General features: G+C 50.1%; 1 protein-coding gene across 1 annotated transcript; it reads left to right on the top strand.

The window, feature by feature from the left end:
- Window positions 1–364: 364 nt before the first annotated feature.
- On the top strand, window positions 365–21,029 carry Mmp2 (matrix metallopeptidase 2). The gene is made up of 13 exons (XM_090357632.1): window positions 365–808; window positions 3,463–3,689; window positions 4,479–4,627; window positions 5,768–5,896; window positions 6,139–6,312; window positions 9,038–9,211; window positions 9,667–9,840; window positions 11,653–11,808; window positions 13,447–13,588; window positions 14,650–14,792; window positions 14,967–15,126; window positions 18,396–18,505; window positions 20,140–21,029. The coding sequence occupies exons 1-13, from the start codon at window positions 656–658 to the stop codon at window positions 20,241–20,243; spliced, it is 1,995 nt and encodes a 664-aa protein (XP_090213758.1). The 5' UTR covers window positions 365–655; the 3' UTR covers window positions 20,244–21,029.
- Window positions 21,030–21,467: the final 438 nt, after the last annotated feature.

Genomic DNA, 21,467 nt, shown 5'->3' with positions numbered 1-21,467 from the left:
TTTCTGACCACCCCTCTCCCATCTCTGCCCTCCGACCCAGGAAATGTGCAGGGGTCCTCACCCCAGGCTGCCCTGAATCACACCCCATCCTGGGCCGGGGGCTTGAGCAGTAGATGCTGGCCCACAGGGTGTCTGGACTGTGCGTGGAGGGGGCGGGGGGGGGGCGCAAGGCCACACCAGTGGCGGTGCTGGAAGCCTGGGGTAGCTGGAGGTGGGGGAAAGAAGGTGGAGACAGAAATCGGAGCAGAAAGGAGAGGGAGGGCCCGAGGCGGGGGCAGGGGCGGAGGGGGGCGCGTGGGGAGGGCGGAGCCGTCGGCGCCCTCAGGCCCAGCCGGCCACATCTGGCGGCTCCCCCCGCCCTTGTTTCCGCTGCCCGCAGACTTCCTGCGGCGGCGGTTGGAGGCTGCGCCTCTGGGGCTTTAAATATACAAAGGGATCGCCGGGACCTGCCGGGGAGCGACCGGAGCGCCGGAGCCCACCATGAGCCGCTGAGCCCCGCCGAAGCCCCGGCCACCCAGCCAGCAGGATCCTTGGGAGGAGGTGGGCGCCGAGTTCCGGGAAGGCAGAGAAGGCCACCGCGACTCCCGGATCCGAGCCGGAGACCCCCGGGTCCGCGATCTCCCCTGGGATTGACGCACAGCCCCGCAGCGCGGCGATGGAGGCGCCGGCGGCTCGGGGAACCCTTGCGCGCGCTCTGCGCGCCCTCTGCGTTTTGGGGTGCCTGTTGGGCCGTGCAGCCACTGCGCCTTCTCCCATCATCAAGTTTCCCGGCGATGTCGCCCCCAAAACGGACAAAGAGCTGGCCGTGGTGAGTTGCTTTGCGGCTTCGGAGCACCAAGTTTAGACAAAAGTTTGGAGGTCCCTGTGGTGGGTATGCGGTTTGGGGAAAGAAATTCCTCTACAATTCGGGGGGCCTTGCAGGCCGAGGGGGGATCTCTTTTGTAAGTGGAGGGCCGGGGGGTCGTGGCAAGTAGCGAACGACTTGGATAAACGACTTGGCAAACTTCTGGAGACCCACAGAGCCACGGGGTGCTTGGGCCAAAGGAAAGGCATATTTGGTAAATAGTGAGGACTCCGCGCAGGGTCTGGGGGCTTTGGTGAAGGGCGGGCCTGGTGAACGACCTTCGAGACGCCTGGAGAGCTGGCATCCGATTCCGGAGCAAGCAAACCCCGCAGGCCTTTAGGCAAAGAACTTAGAAGAGTCTCTTGAAAATAGGGAAGCCCCCACCACTTGCATAAACTTATCCAAAGAAAAGCTTGGCAAACCTCTGGGAACCTCTGGCACCCATCTGGAGATGGACCCTAGGTAAGCATCTGGAGGTGACCAGGAACCCGAGCCAAGGAGGGCGACGCAGAAAGCGCATCTTTTTCAACTGCTGTAATGTACAAGCTGGTCAGGAGGTCAAGGGGTGAGCCCGGGAAAGTTTCCTCGAACTCTCTAGTAGGGTCTGAGGACAGAAGAGAGACCTGGCCCAGTGGGCCAGGGGAGGGAGAGGCCTGGGCAGAATCAGGAAGGTCCTGGCGCGTGGGGCAGGGGCGGACTGAGCCGGTCTGGGGTCGGCCAGCGGCCAGAGAGCCCTCCTCCCTCCTGGGCCAGGCTCCAGGGCTGCGGCTCAAGTGTTGTTTTGAGAAGGAGGCCGCAGCGTGCAAGCCTGACTCTGGGGGAAACCCTGGCCTGGCCTGGCCTGCAGTGTTGCATAAGCCAGGCTGAGAGGCTGCTGTAAGGCAGTACCTTCAAAGACTGTGCTGCCGGATCCTAGGCCACCAGTTCTTCATGGCTTCAGCCACATTAGAAATCCAGTTCCCTCCAGCCAGCATCCTCTCCAGCCTGCCCAGAACAGAACTTTGGGGTTCTACAGGGACTCCTTCACCAAGAAACCCTTACTCCCCAGCTTATGTCCTCCTCAGGTAGATGGAGTAGGAGATCTCTGGATCATTCTGAGAGTTCTTTTTACAAGGATCTGTCATAGTAATGGGGGTGGGGGGGTATGACAGGGGGAGTGGAATGTTTGCCACCTGAGTACACCCCACCCCCCCTTCAGATTGAGGAAATCCATGTTGCTCACAGACCTTGCCTTAGGGGTGTAAGGGGCAGGAGAGGAGCTTCACATTTTGATTATTTGGCCTCAAAACCCAGAGGAAGGGCACCAGTCTTTCCAGCCTGACAACCTTGAACAAATGCTTTACTTTCTCCTGCGAATGAATAATGGGTAATGGTAATTGTAATGATAAATAACGGATAATAATGGTCCCTATCTGAGGGTTAAAAGACAATAATCTTGGACACTTGGAAGGGTGCCTGGCATTCGGTAATAAACGTTAGCTATTGTCACTATATTTTGTGTCCACTTTTTGGCCACTATTTTATATCCACTTTTCGGCCTTTTCTGACTACCCCCAAGTCTAGAGCTTCAGTCATATGAGCTGGCTCCTCTCAGCATTCCAGCACAGCTCTTTTCTCTTATTTGACACCGTGTTTCTTTGGGATCCCTCCAGTTCCCTGCATTGGGATTCGAATCTATCTACATGGAAAGCACGAAACAATACATGTTATAACAAATATATCAAGTTGATTGGTTGATTACCTACCTACTGGGATGTATTTGGTTTTGGCCTCATTTTGGACAGGGCCCTTGGAGGAGCAGACCAGACCCTAGAATTTAAGCCCCGGGACTGGCAAAGCCACAACTAAAATAAACAAACAAACAAACAAAAGAAATGGTAGAGCCAGGATTTGAACCGAGGTGTGCTGTCAGAGTCCAATTAAACAACCCTTGAAAGAAGCAAATAAGTCATGCTAACCTTATCAGCTGTTGGGCCACTAAATGAAGCCATGGTGGTAAAGGGAAGGATGCTGGAGTCCTATGGTACTAGCATGGGGTCTAAAGCCATAGTTCTGGTATCTTATCTAGATCTGCCATGTGTAAGTGCTGTGGTCTCAGCTACATTTCTCAACCTATCTGTGCTTTGGGCTTCAGTTTTTTCCTTGGTAGGGCAGATATATGTATATATGTGTATATGTATACAGCTACCTACCTACCTACCTATCTATTTTTTTCGCCAGTCCTGGGCTTGAACTCAGGACCTTGGCACCGTCCTTAGAATAAGGCTAGCACTCTACTACTTGAGCCACAGTACCACTTCTGTTTTTTTCTGTGTATGTGGTACCAAGGAATTGAACTCAGGGCTTCATGCATGCTAGGCAGGTACTCTACCACTAGGCCACACTCCCAGCTCCAGGGCAGTAATAATTCTTACATGAATGAGTAATAAGTGAGTTAATATGTACTGACAGGGTAGCTATGTCTCTTAGCTAGTGGAGGACAGACCTGATTTGGGAGCCTAAGCCCCCTCCTAGATCCATTCTGTCCTGTGTGGATTAGGGCCAGGATGTGGCAACCAACCTTAGTCAATGCTGTGTCCTTCCATCGTGATTCCTTAGTGTACGTTTGCTCCTTCCAGCAATACCTGAACACATACTACGGCTGTCCCAAGGAGAGCTGTAATCTGTTCGTACTGAAGGATACCCTCAAGAAGATGCAGAAGTTCTTCGGGCTGACCCAGACAGGTGAACTTGATCAGAACACTATCGAGACCATGCGGAAGCCTCGCTGTGGTAACCCGGATGTAGCCAACTACAACTTCTTTCCCCGCAAGCCCAAGTGGGACAAGAACCAACTCACATACAGGTGCTGGGGCCTGGCTGGATTGGGGGGAGATACGAGTTACCTGGCCCTTGGCCCACTCAAGTGGCCCAGGAAAACTGGACATCTGTAGGAGTTTGGTAATGGAGGTAGACAGAGCTGGACTTGAGTATCATCTTCCAACGCGCAGAGCATTGAGATTCTTATTTGTCAGTGCTCTGAGCATTGGCTTTCCAATCCACAAGTTGGGTCTAAAAATTTCTTCCTTGTGGGATGTTTAAATAGAAATAAAGGTCTTCCATAGTGATCAGCATAACAAAAGCAGAATAAATGTTCACTATGTTTCAGATGGGTTATTGGGACACACAGAAGAAGCTCGATTAGTTAGTAATTGGTTGTTTATATTATAGAGTTGTAATAATTATAATTGGGCAAAGTGCTCTGCTCTGTATAACTGATACTGGATTCCAAGGGTAAAGTCTCTGCCCTGTCCCATGACACACTGCTTAGTCCTCTGTCACAATCCCTCCCCTTTCTCCCCATATCAGACTGAAGTGAGAATTGAGAATATTGGCTGGTCTAGGATTCCATGGAAGTTCAAGGCATCCTGGAGAGCTGTTCTCAATGGGCTCTGCTCAACAAACACACACATACCTGCGCAATCATGTGCTCATCTGCACCCACCCATGCATGTGCATATGTATACATATATATATATATATATTCATGCATACTCTTCACACACACACAGTTGCTTGCATTACACATACAGAGTTGCATATTGTTCAAACACACTTATGCATGTATGCTCACATGCATTTTTGTCTTCTCTAGGATCATTGGCTACACACCTGACCTTGACCCAGAGACAGTAGATGATGCCTTCGCTCGGGCATTCCAGGTCTGGAGTGATGTTACCCCACTACGGTTTACTCGCATCCACGATGGAGAGGCTGACATCATGATCAACTTCGGTCGCTGGGGTAGGCAGAAGAGGGACTGGTCGGGACGAGGCACTGTCTGGACGTTAAAGCGATGTGTCTAGTGTGGTGAGGGCAGACACTGTTGGTGGCTTAGACAGGGGCAGCAGGTTCTAGTGCAGACAGTGGAGAGATTAGATGTGAGGGCCATGGTGTGACCTGAAGGAAGTACAGACTTAAAATGAGAACCCTACTATGCATCCAAACGGGGGCCACTAAGTGCGCATGACTGTTTAAATTCAAATCCTGTTTCTAAGCTGTAATTCTCAACGCCTATAATCCTCGATACTTTGGAGGCTGAGATCTGAGGATCAAAGGTCAAAGCCAGCCAAGGTAGAAATGTCCATCAGACTCATCTTCGATTAACCAGCAGAAACCCCAAAGTGGGGGGTGTGGCCTAGGTGGTAGAGTTCCAGCCTTGAAAAAAAATAGCCAAGAATGCCATACCTTGAGTTCAAGCTCCAGTACTGGCATCATACATGCGTACATACAAACACACACATAATTCAATTTCACAGTCATATTGGCTGCTTTCCAATTGCTTAATAGACATACAAAGAGTATTTATGTCATCACAGAAAGCCGGCTAATGGATAGACCCTGAGGAGTTGTGACATAACGGTCAGCAGGTCAGACACACTGAAGCAGTATAGACGTGATAGTGATGGGCACATGTCCAGCCTGAATGCTGGCAGGCGCACAGACACAGAGGTAGGAGGTATAATATAGCAATCAGTGGAGAGCGGAGGCCCAGGAAGCAGTGTAGACAAGAGGGTAGGTGGAACAGACCTCATAGCACAGTAGCCTTAAGGATTAGCATGGTGGGGGTTGATTGCAGTATTGACAAGAGGTTAGGTGTCGTAGACCTTAGAGATATGGAGGATGCTGGCATAAGGTGAGTAGAAATATGAGTAGCAGTGTAGACAGCAGAGGTAGGGGGTCACACAGAGAGGGCAGGTGAACTTTGGGGAGCAAGGTAAGCCAGAGGATCTCAATGATCAATCCGAAAAAATCTCCATGGACTCCTTGCCTTCCCCATCCTGGACAACTCCCATGAGACAGGAAGGGGGTCAGGGATTGGGTGTAGGTGGGGCTCTGGGAGTACCCGCTATGGACAGAAGCTGAGCTCCTGTGTGGTTTCAGAGCACGGAGACGGATATCCCTTCGATGGAAAGGACGGGCTTCTGGCTCATGCCTTCGCCCCAGGCACTGGTGTTGGGGGAGACTCTCACTTCGATGATGATGAACTGTGGACCCTGGGGGAAGGACAAGGTAAGAGGGTATCCTCAACATGCGCCCAGCTTCTCCGGGCCTGCACTTGCCTTCCTGTTCCCGCAGCCCCATGGGCCTTGATTCCCCTTCCTGGCAGTCTTGAGCCCTTTCACCTCCTCTATGGGACCAGGGTGATGGGAGAGGATGGATAGTGACTCCCCAGGGTAGAACAGCTTCCTGGTCCCTGGAGACAGGCCTGGGGAAGTCAGAGCCCACCCCCCCACCCCCCGTGTGCTCCACAGTGGTCCGTGTGAAGTATGGAAATGCAGATGGCGAGTACTGTAAGTTCCCCTTCCTGTTCAATGGTAAGGAATACAACAGCTGCACTGACACGGGCCGCAAAGATGGCTTCCTCTGGTGCTCCACTACCTACAACTTCGACAAGGATGGCAAGTACGGCTTCTGTCCCCACGAAGGTAAGCATGGCCCCAACCTCCATTTTCTACTCTGGTCCCCAAGCTTCCTTGGGCTCCTACCACATCTTCCACAGGCCAGCATCGTCTAGGGCCCAGGCAGGTCCCAGCATCCTGATACAACCCTTAGCTACTGTGCTAGCCACACATCACGTGGTGACAGAACACATCCTGGGAATGTGCAGCTGGGCAGTTTCATCACTTTTGTGTCATACAAATAAGATGGTCACAGTGTCACTCCAGAGATAGAATCTTACAGCACCACCATTGTGTATGTGAACTGTTACTGACTTAAAGGTCACTTCCTTTCTGTTTACTCAAAGGACTGGCTCTTTTTTGCGTAATATTGGTGCATGATGTGCTGATGATTTTTTTCCTAACATTCATGAGATGAACTGAGAATTATGACAATGCCCAGTGGCATTTGTATTCTCCAGTCAAGATGGAGAGTTCAAGGGCCAGGAAGAGAAGTCTAGGGATGGATGGAAAGCCAGTGGCAGAGGGCGGTAGGACTCAGACAAAACTGGTACCCCATCTGGCTGGGAAACTCCAGCCTTGGGTACATTAGCTCATTGCTCTTGCATTGATTCTGATGGCAACACCATCAGGGTGTGCAAGCGTACACATGTATGTGTGTGAGTGTGGCCTCAGGAGCAAGGCCACTGGTCTCTCACGGCTCTGTCTTTTGTGCTCCAGGCAATCTAGCTTAGGTGTGTGTCCTTCTGCTTACAATAGAGGTAACAGACTCCACTCAGTATTTACATGTTTCTCAATGTTTGAAACTTCACTTTTCCCAGAGATTCCTACCATCCAGTGTAAGAAATGGTTAAAAACCTTTTTTAAAAAAATAGGTCCCTGGCACAATTTATAGTCATACATGATTAAGTCCTCATATCTGATTATTATCTAGAAGTCAAAAGCCCAGAGGAATTTGAGAATGGGAGAAAAATGTTAAAAAAATAAACTTACTGCCTACTACCCCACCTCCTAAAGACCCTTCAGTCTTTGTAGACTGTCCATCTTTTTTTTTTTTTAAATTTATTGCAACATGGGGCACCAAGGAAAGAAACAAAAGCTTACTAATATCTTCCTGTTTACTCTTGGGTTTGGTGCTGGGATGAGCCCAAGGCTCTAGGCAGGCAAGGCTACACTGAGCTTCATTCCTAACCCTGTTTATGCTTTTTCTTATGGAAGCTGAACCTGGGATTGAGTAAGATTCCCAGCTATTGACCATCCGTAAGTCAGATATCTTAGATGAAAGTGTTTCCTGCATTGTACATTTCCCAGTAGGGAGTTAGAGACCAGAACCCTTCCAGAAGTCAGCCCCTGTGATGGGAACAGTGTGCACTGAGAGGAGGTGTGGAAATAGTTGCATTTTGTAAGTTCAAGAGGTTTGTTTCCCTGCGTTGGCCATTGGCCAGGTATAAGTTCACTCACACTGTATACGGTGCACGATTGTTTGAGCTCATGACTCAGCCCCCCAGACTGCTCAATCATGTCTTTCCCTCCCCTTCCTCGGAAGAAGGGGATCCAGGAGTGGGTCCCAGAGGAGCAGCTTCCTGGGTGGCAGCTGGTGGGAGGCCAGGGATGGAGTATGACCTGAGTTGAAATTCATGCCTTTACTTGCCCCACTTGGAAGTCACCAGGGTCTCTGGATTCAGTTTTGCCTCGTTCTTGGCCCTATGGCTCCTGGCATTGCAGAACAAAGAGTACAGAGCAGTGAGAAGAGGGGCCTCGTACCCTGTGAGAGGATGGGGCCTGGGCTCCATGCTGGCCGTGGTGGAGTTAACGGGGCTGGTGAGGTCACCTCTGGCGCCGTCCTGCACAGATGGTCCTTGTTACGCACTTGTGGTTTTGCTAGTTGGCAATTCCAAGATGAACCATTTTGTATTTGGGGTGGGTGAGGGGACAGGGGAATGGCGGGGCGAAGGAAACCCAAGACAGACGGGCTAGATTCTGTCTCCCTTCTTCCCCTAACTCTCTCTAGTCCTGACCTCTGGTCTGTGCAGGTCAAGGGGTCCTGGGGTATATATTTGAAAGGTTTCTCAGAGACACCTCCTGCCCCTCCCTTCTCTTCTTCCCTCCTCTCATCTTTCAGGGACCTAAGGAGGGTGTTCTGAAGTGAGCCTGGGATTGAGTGTGGTGTGTGTGTGTGTGTGTGTGTGTGTGTGTGAGAGAGAGAGAGAGAGAGAGAGAGAGAGAGAGAGAGAGAGAGAGAGAGAGAGAGAGAGAGAGAGAAAGAGAGAGAAACAGAGACAAAGACAGGGAGGGAGGGAGGGAGGGAGGAAAGGAGAGGAAAAATCTAATTTGTAGTTTTCAGCTATAACCTTCACTCCCTCCCTCATTTATCTGACAACAAGCATTCTGGAAGCAGCTTTCTGAGCCTTAGTTTCCCTGAGCATCATGAGGGAAACTTTGCAGGTCTTCTCATGATTCTGTATTGATCAATTCCATTGGTGTGAGGAATGAGCAGGCAGAGTAGACAGTGACTGGGGCTTGAGGCAGGGGTTCAGAGGTCCCTGCTGTGTGCGATTTTAGGGTGGTCTCCCCAGGATCCCAGGGGAGGCTGGGGTGGCCTGGGAGGCAGGAGTGCTCCAGGAGCTCAGAGGAGCAGCCCTTACCAACCTGTGGAGCCTGTTCTGATATTCTGAGTTGATCAGTGTGAGCCGGTGGAGGGGTGGCCAGCCAGCCCTCACTTAGCGCCATCTTCCCTCTCTTCTCCTTCCAGCTCTGTTCACCATGGGTGGCAATGCGGAGGGACAGCCCTGCAAGTTCCCCTTCCGCTTCCAGGGTACTTCCTACAACAGCTGCACCACGGAAGGCCGCACGGATGGCTACCGCTGGTGTGGCACCACCGAGGACTATGACCGCGACAACAAGTATGGCTTCTGCCCTGAGACCGGTAGGTGGTGCTACCTCCCCTGCTTCCACAGAGCCCTCTATCCTAATGCCTGACAGATGCCCCCTGCCCATCACTTGTCCTGATGGTCCCAGGACCAGGGCCCCAACCCTTCCTCCCACCCGCCGGGTGTCTGGTTCCTGGCTTCTCCTCCCAGCCACACAACACTGGTTCTTGGCCTCAGCTTTTGGATTTCATAATCTCTCTAAGCCTCAGTTTCCCCATCCATGACACACAGTGGGAGTAGGTGGTCTGGATGGTGCATGCAGGGTTACTCGTGTGTGTGTGTGTGTGTGCGTGTGTGTGTGTGTGTGTGTGTGTGTGTGTGTGTGTGTGTGTGTGTGTGTGTGAGAAGTGCTTTGTTCATGCCAGCAAGTGTGGTTTTGTTAATGTCCCCATCGTCATTGTGTCCTGATGGATGGTGACAGCGGCCCCTGTACTGCTTCTTACTCCTACAGCTATGTCCACCGTGGGTGGGAATTCGGAAGGTGCCCCTTGCGTCTTCCCTTTCACCTTCCTGGGCAACAAACACGAGAGCTGCACCAGTGCCGGCCGCAACGATGGGAAGTTGTGGTGTGCAACCTCTTCTAACTACGATGACGACCGGAAATGGGGTTTCTGCCCAGACCAAGGTATGACACCTGGCATTTGGATAGAAGGGAGGGATAAGCCTCACACCTGGATTGGAAGCTCTGAGTCTCCTCCCACCTCCAGCTCGTACACTCCCCCCTCCCCACGCACACTACCACATACACGCTGGTAGGGACAGAGTGCCCCCAGACCTGCACAGCCTCAGGGAGCACAGGGTCCCTGCTTTGATTCTGCCCACACAGGCAAAGCTACAGCTCCAAAAGACACCCATACACCCAGCCCTCCAAAATCCTAGATGGGCACAACCTCCTGGTTTCCATCCTTGCCCTATAGGCGCTCTTTCTAGCCTGCTGTTGCTACAATAACTTGCAATTTCTGTGCCCAGTTTATTTTCCCTTCAGAAAAATCCTGTTCTGATACAGAGATGCCCTCAAGTTGCAGGCAGTGGGTGAGAAGGAGCAAGGAATCGCCCTACCCTGTCCCATCAACTCTGTCCTCTGGCCAGAAAAACAGGGTCCTCATCTGTGCTGGATGCCAAGGACACAGTTGATGGGCCTGTCCTCTGCCCTCTAGGCCTTAGGCAGGGTAAGGCAGTGACCAGGATAGCTCAGGACCTTACTGTACCAGTGTCCCAAGCCACATGAGGGCACCAATTTGTCTGCAAAGCCCAAGGACATTGGGGCTCAAAGAGTCTCAGGCACTCAGTGGTCAGGTGAGGTGAAGTCCAGAGCCTGTCAAAATGAGGTCAGCCTTTCTACGTGCTATTTTAATTCTTTTTACTCACAATCAGATGAATGTGGTAGACGCCACCCTAGTTTGGAATGAATACTAGTTTCCCCTGCCTGCCCAATTGATGGCTTACAACAAGAAGAGACTCTTTCCTGTTTCTGGAAATTGCAAGTCTAAGATCCAGGTGTTGATAGGGCTGTGTTGTCCCTCTAGGTGGCATCATTTGAATCTGCCCCGTGTCCTCCTCCCTGTCTGGGTCTTATTTCTGTGTCATCTTGTATTGAGGGCCCACTCTAGTATGTAGTTTATTTAATTTCCATCTGAATTGCATCTGCAAAGATCCTGTGTCCAAATAAGTTCACATTACCAGGCACCTGGGGTTAGGACTCGAATCTTTTTTCTTTCTTTCTTTTTTTTAAAAAAAACTGGGGCTTGAACTCAAGTCCTCAAGCTTACTTGGGTAGCACTCTACCACTTGAGCCATACCTCTTCCAGGCCTCCTTTTTGTTGCTTACTTTTGGAGATGGTGCCTACCTACCTTTTCTGACTGAGTCAGCCTCAAACTGCAGTCCTCTTGGTATCAGCCTTCTGAGTTGCTTTGATTATAGGCATGAACCACCAGCGCCTGTCTGTTGTGGGAAACCATAATTCAGTCCATAGAAGGGTGTGTGATGTAGAGTTTGATCCCAAGTAGGGACTGATTTTTAATAGTTTCCCTAGGGGACAAAAGTGGTGCAGTCATAGGATCAGCCTGTCCCCATCCCTTACCTCTTTTGAGACTCTGAGAAGCAAGTTTCATCTCTATTTACAGTAAGGCTCAAAGAGGCAGGAAGCAGGATTTTTAACAAGTGGGGTTTTAGGAAGTGGATTGTCATTTTTCTAGTCCTCCTTTTTAAGAGATGATCTCCTGCCTTGGAAGGGGAGAGAGACTTTAGCTTAACTCTGCTTGTTAACTAGTAACAAGCCTAGTCCAGTCATCCCAGAATTCCCAGGATGAGGAAAAAGCAACACACGGGCCAATCCCCAGGGATTAGGGATCCCCAGGTGTGCTTCGCTGGGGCTGCCTCCTGACTTGTGTCCTCTTTCTCTCCTGCCTTCTACCCTGTTCTGGCGATGGCCTCTAGGCTACAGCCTGTTCCTGGTGGCAGCCCATGAGTTTGGCCACGCCATGGGACTGGAGCACTCACAAGACCCGGGGGCTCTGATGGCACCCATTTATACCTACACCAAGAACTTCCGCCTGTCCCACGATGACATCAAGGGCATCCAGGAGCTCTACGGTAGGTAAATCTCAGCTTAGAGGAGCCTGGAGGTGGCCCAGGGAGTGGGGACAAACTGTTGTCAGAACTGCCAGAGACAAGAAGGAGGCAGGAGAATGGGGACCTGGACGCTGGGGCCTCAGAGCCATTCTCCAAGGAGACACTGGGATGTCCCTGGGTTTCGCTCTCCATTGTCTAGACAAGGCAACAGGCCTGAGGAAGGTCACCTTGTTGACTCAAGGTCACCCAGGTTGAAGCAACCAGGTGGGGTTTAGGGTACAGGAGAGTGAGCTGATCACAATGCAGGATTTTTCATGGAGTGGGGCGACCTTGTCGAAACAGAAGAGAGAAAACTCTCCTCTTTTATTTATTTATTTATTTATTTTTTGCCAGTCCTGGGCTTGAGCTCAGGGCTTGAGCACTGTCCTTGGACTTTCTCAAGGCTAGCACTCTACCACTTGAGCCTCAGCACCACTTCCGGCTTTTTCTATGTATGTGATACCAAGGAATCGAACCCCGGTCTTCGTGCATGCTAGGCAAGCACTCTACCACTAGGCCAAACTCCCGGCCCTCTCCTCTTTTATTTTAATATGTAATGTGAAAGCAAGTTCCTAGAGCCAGTGCTATATTTATTATTAATGCTTGCAGTGAGACAGACTGGAATGAAAAGTCATTCCATTTGTTCTGTTTTTTTTCTTTGTTTGCTTGTTTTGTCTTTTGTTGGTTGTGGGGCTTGAACTCAGGGCCCGGGTGCTATCTCTGAGTTCTTTTGCTCAAGGCTAGCATTCTACCTGTTTGAGCTACAGCACCACTTTCCGTTTTCTGATGGTTAATTGGAGATCAGAGTCTCACAGACTGTCCTGCTCAGGCTGGCTCTGATCTGTGGATCCTCAGATCTCAGTCTCTTGAGTAGCTAGGATTGCTGGCATGGACCACCAGCACCCGACAGTCCATTTCTTCATAAAGAAAGCCATTTACACAGTAGTCCTAATGACACTTAAAACATTCAGAATAAAGGCACTTATCTCTAATTGACCATCAAAAATCCCAAAATGGCCCTGTGGTTCAAAGTGATAGATTGCTAGCTTTGAGCACAAAGGCTCAAGAGTCTGCCCAGTCCCTGAGTTCAAGCCTTAGGACTAGCACACATACACAAAAACAAATGGCATTGAGACCTAAGTGGGGGAAACCCAGGGACACAGATAGAATATGAAATCTAGAATGAGAGGTACCAGGTTCAAATCCTGCCTCCTCTGCAAGGGAGTGAGACGATCTTTACCTCCAGGATGTGGGAATGAACCCTGGAAAAGATGCCATACTACATAGCTGATCGGATAGGAGACCCTTGATTGTTCTTGTGGGTAGAAGAACCAAAACTTTGGATTGAATTGAATCTTTATCTGCATCTCTCAGCCAGTTTCTTCATCTGTGCAATGAGAGATAATGCTGGGGATAAAGAGGCTGGATCCAGGGCACACTGGTGAGGATTACAATACTGTGTTTTTCTCCTCACTCCCATCCGAGCCCAGGCATCCTCATTACTGAGCTTTCGTGAAGGCAGAAGGCTCTTCCTTCTGAGCATAACACGTTAGGTGGGCAGCTCTAGGAGAACCTTGGAGCTGGGGAGAATCTTAAGGCCTGGTGTCTCCCCCTCCCCAGGGGCCTCTCCTGACGTGGACATTGATGTGGGTACTGGCCCGACTCCCACACTGGGACCCGTCACTCCGGAACTCTGCCAAAACGACATTATCTTCGATGGTATCTCTCAGATCCGTGGTGAGATCTTCTTCTTCAAAGATCGGTGAGCTCAGGAGCCGACTGCGTGTCCTTCTCGCTCTTGTCCTCTGCCCCTTCTCTGTTCTTCTAGTGGCCTGAAGACCTCACTGGGGTTCTCAGTTGTCCTGTGGGTCTCTTTGGGTGACATCCTAAAACATTTCTTTGGCTTTTTCATATTCTGTGGGTCTACTAGGTATCCGGGCTTCTGGCTACAGTTGGGGACATGGGATACTCTGCCCGCGACTCCTTCTTTCAGGGGTGGGGAGACTCATGGCAGGTGACAGAGCATAAGAGGCCAAATGAAACCACACAAGCAAATTAAAAGCTTCCATTCATGTGTCTGAGAACATTCCAGGAGCTAAAGCAGATCACATGGCCAAGTCCAACATCTACTCTGAAGGGGCAGTTGCAATGTTGCGGCCCCCCAAAAGACGACAGTTCTAAAGAAGATGGAAGGAAGGATTAGGGGAAATTAGCCAGTCTCATATTGTACTGCTCCTGGAATGACTTTGGCTGGAAATGGCCAAATTGTTCTAGTTGTGGGTAGCAAGGATAGAGACTGGCTGAATTATCAATCATCTACCGAATAAAATGGTCTCACTCATTTCACCAAGGACTGAAACTTGCGCTGGTATCCTCGTCCCATGCCTCGTGGCCAAAAGTGTCAAGGATCTCATTAAAAGATCCATCCATCCATCCATCCATCCATCCATCCATCCCTACTTTCATCTACCCATCATCTATTCACTCACCTACTCGGCTATCCATTGCTCCTCATTGATCTGTCAGTCACCTGTTGCCCCTCCTGCCAGTCATCCATTCAGAGTGTGGTTGATGATTTTGAGAGATGTAGGGGAGAGATAATACAGTGGAGACAGAGGCAATCAGGGAAGGCTTCAGGGTGGAGGTGTAGATAAGGAGCAAAGGGGATCTCCGCCCTTTCTCCATCGTTCTTCAAGCTCTCCTGATTTCACCTCCCCTCTCACATTGCTCGGACCTTTCTGGGTGGGTTTAGGGGAGGCGCATGTGGTTTGAGTTGTAGATTGACTCAAGATGTGGTTTCCTGGGTCTCCTTCCTGTCCCCAGGTTTATTTGGCGGACGGGGACAACGACACCTGGTGAGAAGCCCATGGGCCCCCTGCTGGTGGCCACATTCTGGTCTGAGCTCCCAGAAAAGATCGACGCTGTGTACGAGGCCCCTCAAGAGGAGAAGGCCGTGTTCTTCGCAGGTGTGTGGGAGGGTCCTGCTGGCTCTCGCTGGGCTCTGCGTGGCCACATCGCCACCTGTGGGCGCTGTGTCTCCTTTAGGGATCCATCCTTGCAATCCCACTACCGAAGAGACAGGCTGGTTTAGGGAACTTCAGCACAGTCACTAACACCTCCCATGCTTCTTCCCCACCCAGGAAATGAGTACTGGGTTTATTCTGCCAGCACCCTGGAGCGAGGGTACCCCAAGCCTCTGACCAGCCTGGGGTTGCCCCCTGATCTCCAACGAGTGGACGCTGCCTTTAACTGGAGCAAGAATAAGAAGACATATATTTTTGCTGGAGACAAATTCTGGAGGTAAGGGAGGCCAGAAGGCCAGACAACAGCACAGTTGTCTGCCTGGGCCATCACACGCTACACCTTGGTGCCTCCTGGGTCAGGCTTCATGGGTGATGGGCTGCAGGTGCCCTGCTCTGATCTCTCTTCTGAGAAATCTTTTGGTGCTGGTAGAATTCTGGTTAGAATCTTCTTTCCCTCCTCTTGGCTCTGGGTATGTCTGAAGCCAACCTCACAGGTGACTCACAGGGGAGGGGCTGGGAAAAGCCCAGAGTGGCTGCCTGTGTGGACAGTTGTCACGTTTCTCCTTCCCACAGGGGGACACTTGGCTATAGAATGTTAAGAAACTAGCTTCAAGTCACCCAGTCAGGTAAAGGCTGGTTGGGCTTTGATCCTGGGTGTTCTGGCTCTCAGAGGGCAGGCTGCCCTTCACTGTACTGTCTTGGTGCTGTAGAATCTGGGAGATGGAAGGGAATGGAGGCGAGGACTGGAGGAGAACCCATGAATGAAACTGAGATAGGCTAAGAGGCTGCTCAAAGCAATCAGCTTCAGTGCCGATGGGCACAGATGGGCAGAGGACACTGGGGAAGCAGAGAGCTCTGTTCTAGACCATCTGAAGGGAAAGGCGAGAGGCCTTGGACAGGAGCCCATCATTGAAGAGGTGCTGAGGAGAGGCAGGCCAAACCCCAGAGATGCAATCCTGACTCTAAACACATTCCAGATGAGGCAACTGAGACCCAAAGAAATCAACTAACACAGATAAGTTGTTTAATACAAGTGTGTTGGCATAGAATGCAGAAGATGGTTGTTTCTCCTGTCCTCTCTCCAGTGCCCTGTCACTGTACCTAAAGTCATTTAGTCAGTCGAGGAAAAGAATGTCTTTCCATCCTTTCCCTTCTGATGTTCCCATGTTCCTTCTGTGGCTGCCACTCCATCCGGGCACTTAGAGGGCACCACTGAGGCCATGGTATGTATTCCCCAACAATCCTGCTTCCTGCAAGCCTCTGTGTTCTCTTCTCCCCTCTTGCCACCATCCCTCCCCCCTACTGCCCTGATTTGGAAGCTGCTTATGTCCCTGGCTGGCTGGTGTCAAGGTAGAATTCTAGACACATGGCTAAGCCACTTAGCAGCCTAAGCTGCTAAGAAAGCTTCAGGAAAGGAAAACTATCATCCAGGAAACTACAGAGCCAGCCTTCTACCCACCAGGGCTCAGACTGTCTTAGGGCTTGCCTCAGTCCTGAGAAAGGCCCTCCACACTCCAGATGCCAGAACCATGGCAATGACAATGGCACTGTTAGGTTCAAAAGGCCCTGGTATCTCCCCTGCAGTGTAGAAAGGACTTTGACAGCCACTCTGTCCCTTACATGAGACCCATGTGTGTACACACAAGAACAAATGTGTCCCTCTGGGTCTACTATATTTAACTTCTCCTCCATGGGGTGCTGAGCTGGGCGCTGGGGAGACAGTGGATGGACCATGGTCCTTCCCTGCCCTTGTGGAGCTTCCAGTGGAGTGAGGGAGACAGAGTCTCTCACATTTGAGTCACTAATGTAACTGTCTTCATAGTTTGTGCCCTGTCCCACTCGAAGACTGAGCATGTCAAGGCTGAGCATGTCACCTGGATTTCTCTTGTAAGGGCCGTATTGCCATCAGGGTCATTTTGCTGATCAAGGACATGGCAGCCAGGACACATGTAGAAAATCTAGAACACAGTGGCTCTATATTTTACACCTGGTAGACACTGTACTCCCTAAAGCTTAAAGGAGAAACTTCATAAAGCCTTTCAGAGTTATCAGTGTGCTAGCTTAAGAGTATTGGTGCTTGAGATGATGGAGACAGGTGTGAGACGAAAACATGTCCCCTTCGGGGCCAACATGTCACTCTACCATGCTGTAGAGTACCTTGGCTCCCTTTTCTGAGTCTCAGTTTCCTTACCTCTACAGTGGGCTTGATTGAGGGTGGTCCTTTCCTATCTTGGGGAGGATGGGGAAAAACATAATTGATATCTTTATGCCATCATAATTCAGAATAATGTTGTCTGAGGGGTTGGTGGAGGTGAGATACATGGGGATGATATGGAGTTTCCAGCCAGGAAACATGATTTTGCTAACCCTGAATGTAAGAAAGGAGATTTTGCAAGTAGTCTTCTGATATGGTTAAAGTTAGGAAGGAGTTAGGGATGCTGGATTAAGTGGCAGATCCCTATAGAAGGATGCCTAGGGGGAAAGCTACTGTTAGGGTCTCCATGGTGGAGATGGTAGGGTTGACCCTGAGGAAGAATCCTGTCAGCTAGGAGGCACCACAAAAGAAAAGTTTGGCCATTCCCGGATGTGTCTAGAGAATTCGCTCTTGTTTTCTGAGTGATCCAAAGGTACTTGTGAGAGCTCATTAACTGATTATAGTGTAGGGAATAGGTTGAAGCTACGTGGAGAAGCAAAGGGATTCTGACAACAGGATGTAGGGTTTTTCAGCTGGGCATGGTAGTATGTATCCCAGCTACTCAGGAGGTAGAAGTAGGATAATCATGGTTCAAGGCCAACCTGGGGAAAACATTAATAGGATGCCCTTTTCTGATAAACAACCTGAAAGCAGAACAACCGGAGTTTGGCTCGAGTGCTAGAAAACTACTTAGCAAGTACAAAGACCCAGATTTCATCTCCCGAACATGAAGTAAAACAGTTGTAGTGTCACGAGCCAGGGAAAACATGCCAGCTAAGGTATTTACTTGATTTGAAGGCAGCGCCCAGGTTCCCAACATGCCCTGACAGCTGCAGGCAAGAGGGTGGCGGGTAGGCCACCCTCTGACTCACAGGCCTTGGGCTCCTATCTGCCACACTGCATTGTAACCTCATTCTCTCAGCCATTGACATCTTCCAGCTGTGGCTGTCAGCTCTACCTAACAGATGGAAAGGCCACTGTGTGTTCAAAGCACACAGAGAAAAACCATGGGGCAGATCCCTGTCCCTGGATGCCTGATCAGTTTAAAGCCAGGTCGGGCAGGGATCTAAGTTGATAAGGATCTAATGTTTCCCAAGTAATAAGAACCAGACACAGGAACAGACACTTTGCATGTACACATGGGCAGAAATCATAGGATTGATTTTACACAACTATCCCAAATCATGTAATTGGTATGAGCGGGTGTTGGGAGTCAGACCTAGGTCAGACTCCAGGCCCTCCCACTGCTGCTACAGGCCTCCCTGACTGGCTAGGTTTACTTTCCCAGATCCACCCAGGGCCCTCCATGATGAGGAAAACCAACTGGTACACCAAGTCCCTTCCCTTTCTAGGTACAACGAGGTGAAGAAGAAGATGGACCCTGGCTTTCCCAAGCTCATCGCAGATGCCTGGAATGCCATCCCTGATAACCTGGATGCTGTCGTGGACCTTCAAGGCAGCGGTGAGCCAACTACCCAGACCTCTCTCTGCTTTCTAGCAGTCACACCCCGGCCTGCACACACTCCCTCATTGTGCAGGAAAGGCCCTGCTGCACTCTGGGAAAACAAACCAGCCCTTTCAGCCAGTGCTGGGAAGGCATCCAGACACTCTAGTCCCTGCTCACCCAGCCAGGCTCCAAGGCGGTAAGACCTAGAAAGGCCCCTTGCAGCTGCAGGGCCTGGGGCCAGAACTGAGGAGGGGAAGAGGCCCCCAGAGGGCAAAGAACAGGGCCTGGTGTCCTGGATTTGTTCTGAGATTTGATCCAGGCCCTGTTGGGGTTTGCAGGAGGCCTTAGGACCACCTCCCATTAGCGGAAGGACGTCTGTTTGAGACAAAGCAAACTTTGTCAGACTCCATTGCTCATGTGGCAAAGCTTCTCCACTCAGCTCTGGGCTCCTCTGGTATTATACCTCTGGTATTATCTGTAAAGAATGGAATTTAGGATTTGAAAAACATATTCTTGAGGAGGTTGCTGAGAGCTCTCTAAGGGCCCTGAAAATGAGGTCAACTTGTGTTTTTTAAAGATTTCAATTTGATTCCACAAACAATGTTTTTGAACCTCTCCATCTGCTAAAAGCACAGAGCTCTAAAATCCAGTGGCTAAACGTTTGAACATGCAAGCCAAAGACAAGAAAAGCAACGTATACTGGTGATAGGTTAAGAATTAACCTTCAACCAAGCATCTGGTGAGCACCTACTGCATATAAGGTTTTTAAATAAAATCAACAGGATCATATATGCCAGAAGAAATTCAGAATCCAAAGCCTTTAGGGGCCAGGTAGGAAGATGAAGGGGTTTTTGATGAGACAGAGTACAAGATTCACTAACTGGGCCCTTGCTTCTCAGCTTCTGATGATTGCTGTTCTATAAGAATCAGGGACTATGTTTCTGTATACTCCAGTTATTTTTTTTTAAAGAAGCCAGAGCTGGGTGCTGGTGGCTCACACCTATAATCCTAGCTACTGAGGAAGTTCATGATCTGAGGATCATGGTTCAAAACCAGGTAGGGCAGGAAAGTCCCTGAGACTGTTATCTCCACTTAACTATTAATTAACTACAGAATTAGAGTCATAGTTCAAAGTGGTACAGTGCTAGCCTTGAGCACAAAAGTTTAGGGACAGCACCAAGGCCCTGAGTTCAAGTGCCAGGACTGGCACAAAAAAGAAATGGTTAAAAAAAAAAGCCCAGAGTTCTGTAGGGTGGTGTAACATTTTCAGATGTTTACATGTTAAAGACAAAACAAAACATAAAAATATAAGCCATCTTTAGGGTGGAATAGGGCTAGAAGCCTCCTGATTTCCTACCTTTGGTGTATGAAAAGTGCTGGGCTCAGTGGTTCTACTAAGTAGAGGACTGCCACTCTTCCCACGAACAGCATCTGTTACCTCACTTACTCTTACTAAGTCTCAGGAGGCTGTGTGGTTCCCCTTGTTTTAGTGGGGCGAGTGTAAATAGGATCTAAGAGATCAGATTCATAGATTCTCATTCCTCTAGCTTCTTTCCTAAACCAGGAAGACATGCAGGTTCCTCAGGACTTCCTGTGTGCCAGGATGTCAGGATGGGATGGTCACAGCTCTCTCCTTCCTCTGTTCCCAGGTCACAGCTTCTTTTTCAAGGGTGCTTATTATCTGAAGTTGGAGAACCAAAGTCTGAAGAGCGTGAAGTTTGGAAGCATCAAGTCAGACTGGCTGGGCTGCTGAGCTGGCATGGCTTCCACAGGAGCCTTCCTTGCCCCATCCCTCTGACAAACCAGGCCCAGAGTACCAGGGTCAGACAAGGAAGGAGGGGCCTGGCAGCCTGCCCTCAGCTCTATAGTTAACCAGTCCTCCCACCCTCACCTGGTAATTTAAGATTCCAGAGAGTGGCTCCTCCTTCCTGTGCCCAAGAAAGGTGCTGATTGTAACTCCTCCCGCCCCGTGCTCCTTCCCTGGAGCACCCTCCTCTCTCTTTATCCCATTGCTCCCAAAGAGGTGTTTCCAGATTCACAATGCAGCCCTGCCTTCTGGCTGCCCTGGTGCTGCCCCCAACTTCAGACTCTCCTCTCTGCACAAGTTTCTGTGGCTCTCAGAGCCAACAGAGACTGTCTCAAGAGGGCACTGGTGGCCCAATAGCCCAATAGCACGGGACAGTGGACTATATAGGTACAGCCAGGTGGCACTGGCAGACACCTGGATTCTCACTTACTGGCTGCCTAGAACCTTCCATACATTAGCCGTTTGCTTTGTGTGCACTTCGTTATTTTTCTTTTGATCTTTTTTATTTTTCTGCTTTATGGTGTTTCCCTGACAGAAGGACTCAGGTTGTCTGAAGTCATCACCCAGCGCATCTCAGCCCATGTAGGGACAGCTCCATTGTTCATTCTCTAGCGTTGCTTCTTCCACTGGATGGAGGAAACCCAGGCCGTGTGCAGCCCTCTCCGCCTCTCCCTTCCACAGTTCCCCATGGGAAATGGCAACAAGTGTAAATAAAGACAATAATTGAGTGGCCGAGATTGACATCTGTTTTAGGGCCCTTCTAGTCCCAGACAGAAGGAAAACATTACAAGATGGATCTCTGCTCTCTGTAGGATACAATAATGTTGAAATAAACAGCTGGAGACGGTCAGTCCCTTGCATCCATCAATAGGGAAGAGCTAGACACAGCAGTAGTCAATCCTGTTGTGTTTCTTTAGTTACAGGGGCTAGTCAAAGTTTGCTTTCTTGGAGTTGTTTTTTTTTTTTCCATTAACAATTCTAGCAATTCGAATTGTGGCCCTACAACAGTGCAAGTCAGTCAGACCTTTCTTAGCAGCGCTTACCCTGTGCCAGATACTTCAAATACATATTAGTTACTTCTAACCCAAAGAAGTGGCTGTGGAGCCAAGATATAGGGGTCCACACCTGTAATTCTAGTTACTTAAGAGGCAGATTGAGGTTTGATACCAA

The sequence above is a fragment of the Megascapheus bottae genome, chromosome 24 (assembly GCF_031878675.1).
Source record: "Megascapheus bottae isolate mThoBot1 chromosome 24, mThoBot2.hap1, whole genome shotgun sequence".
Lineage (NCBI taxonomy): Eukaryota > Metazoa > Chordata > Mammalia > Rodentia > Geomyidae > Megascapheus > Megascapheus bottae.
Note: the sequence above shows the minus strand (reverse complement) of the source record. Positions and strands in the feature narration are given on the sequence as shown.

Coding starts and splice junctions, on each gene's coding strand:
- Mmp2 (XM_090357632.1), top strand. CDS start 656: ATGGAGGCGCCGGCGGCTCGGGGAACCCTTGCGCGCGCTCTGCGCGCC. Junction 13,589..14,649: donor ATCTTCTTCTTCAAAGATCG/GTGAGCTCAGGA, acceptor TCCTGTCCCCAG/GTTTATTTGGCGGACGGGGA. Junction 15,127..18,395: donor GCTGGAGACAAATTCTGGAG/GTAAGGGAGGCC, acceptor TTCCCTTTCTAG/GTACAACGAGGTGAAGAAGA.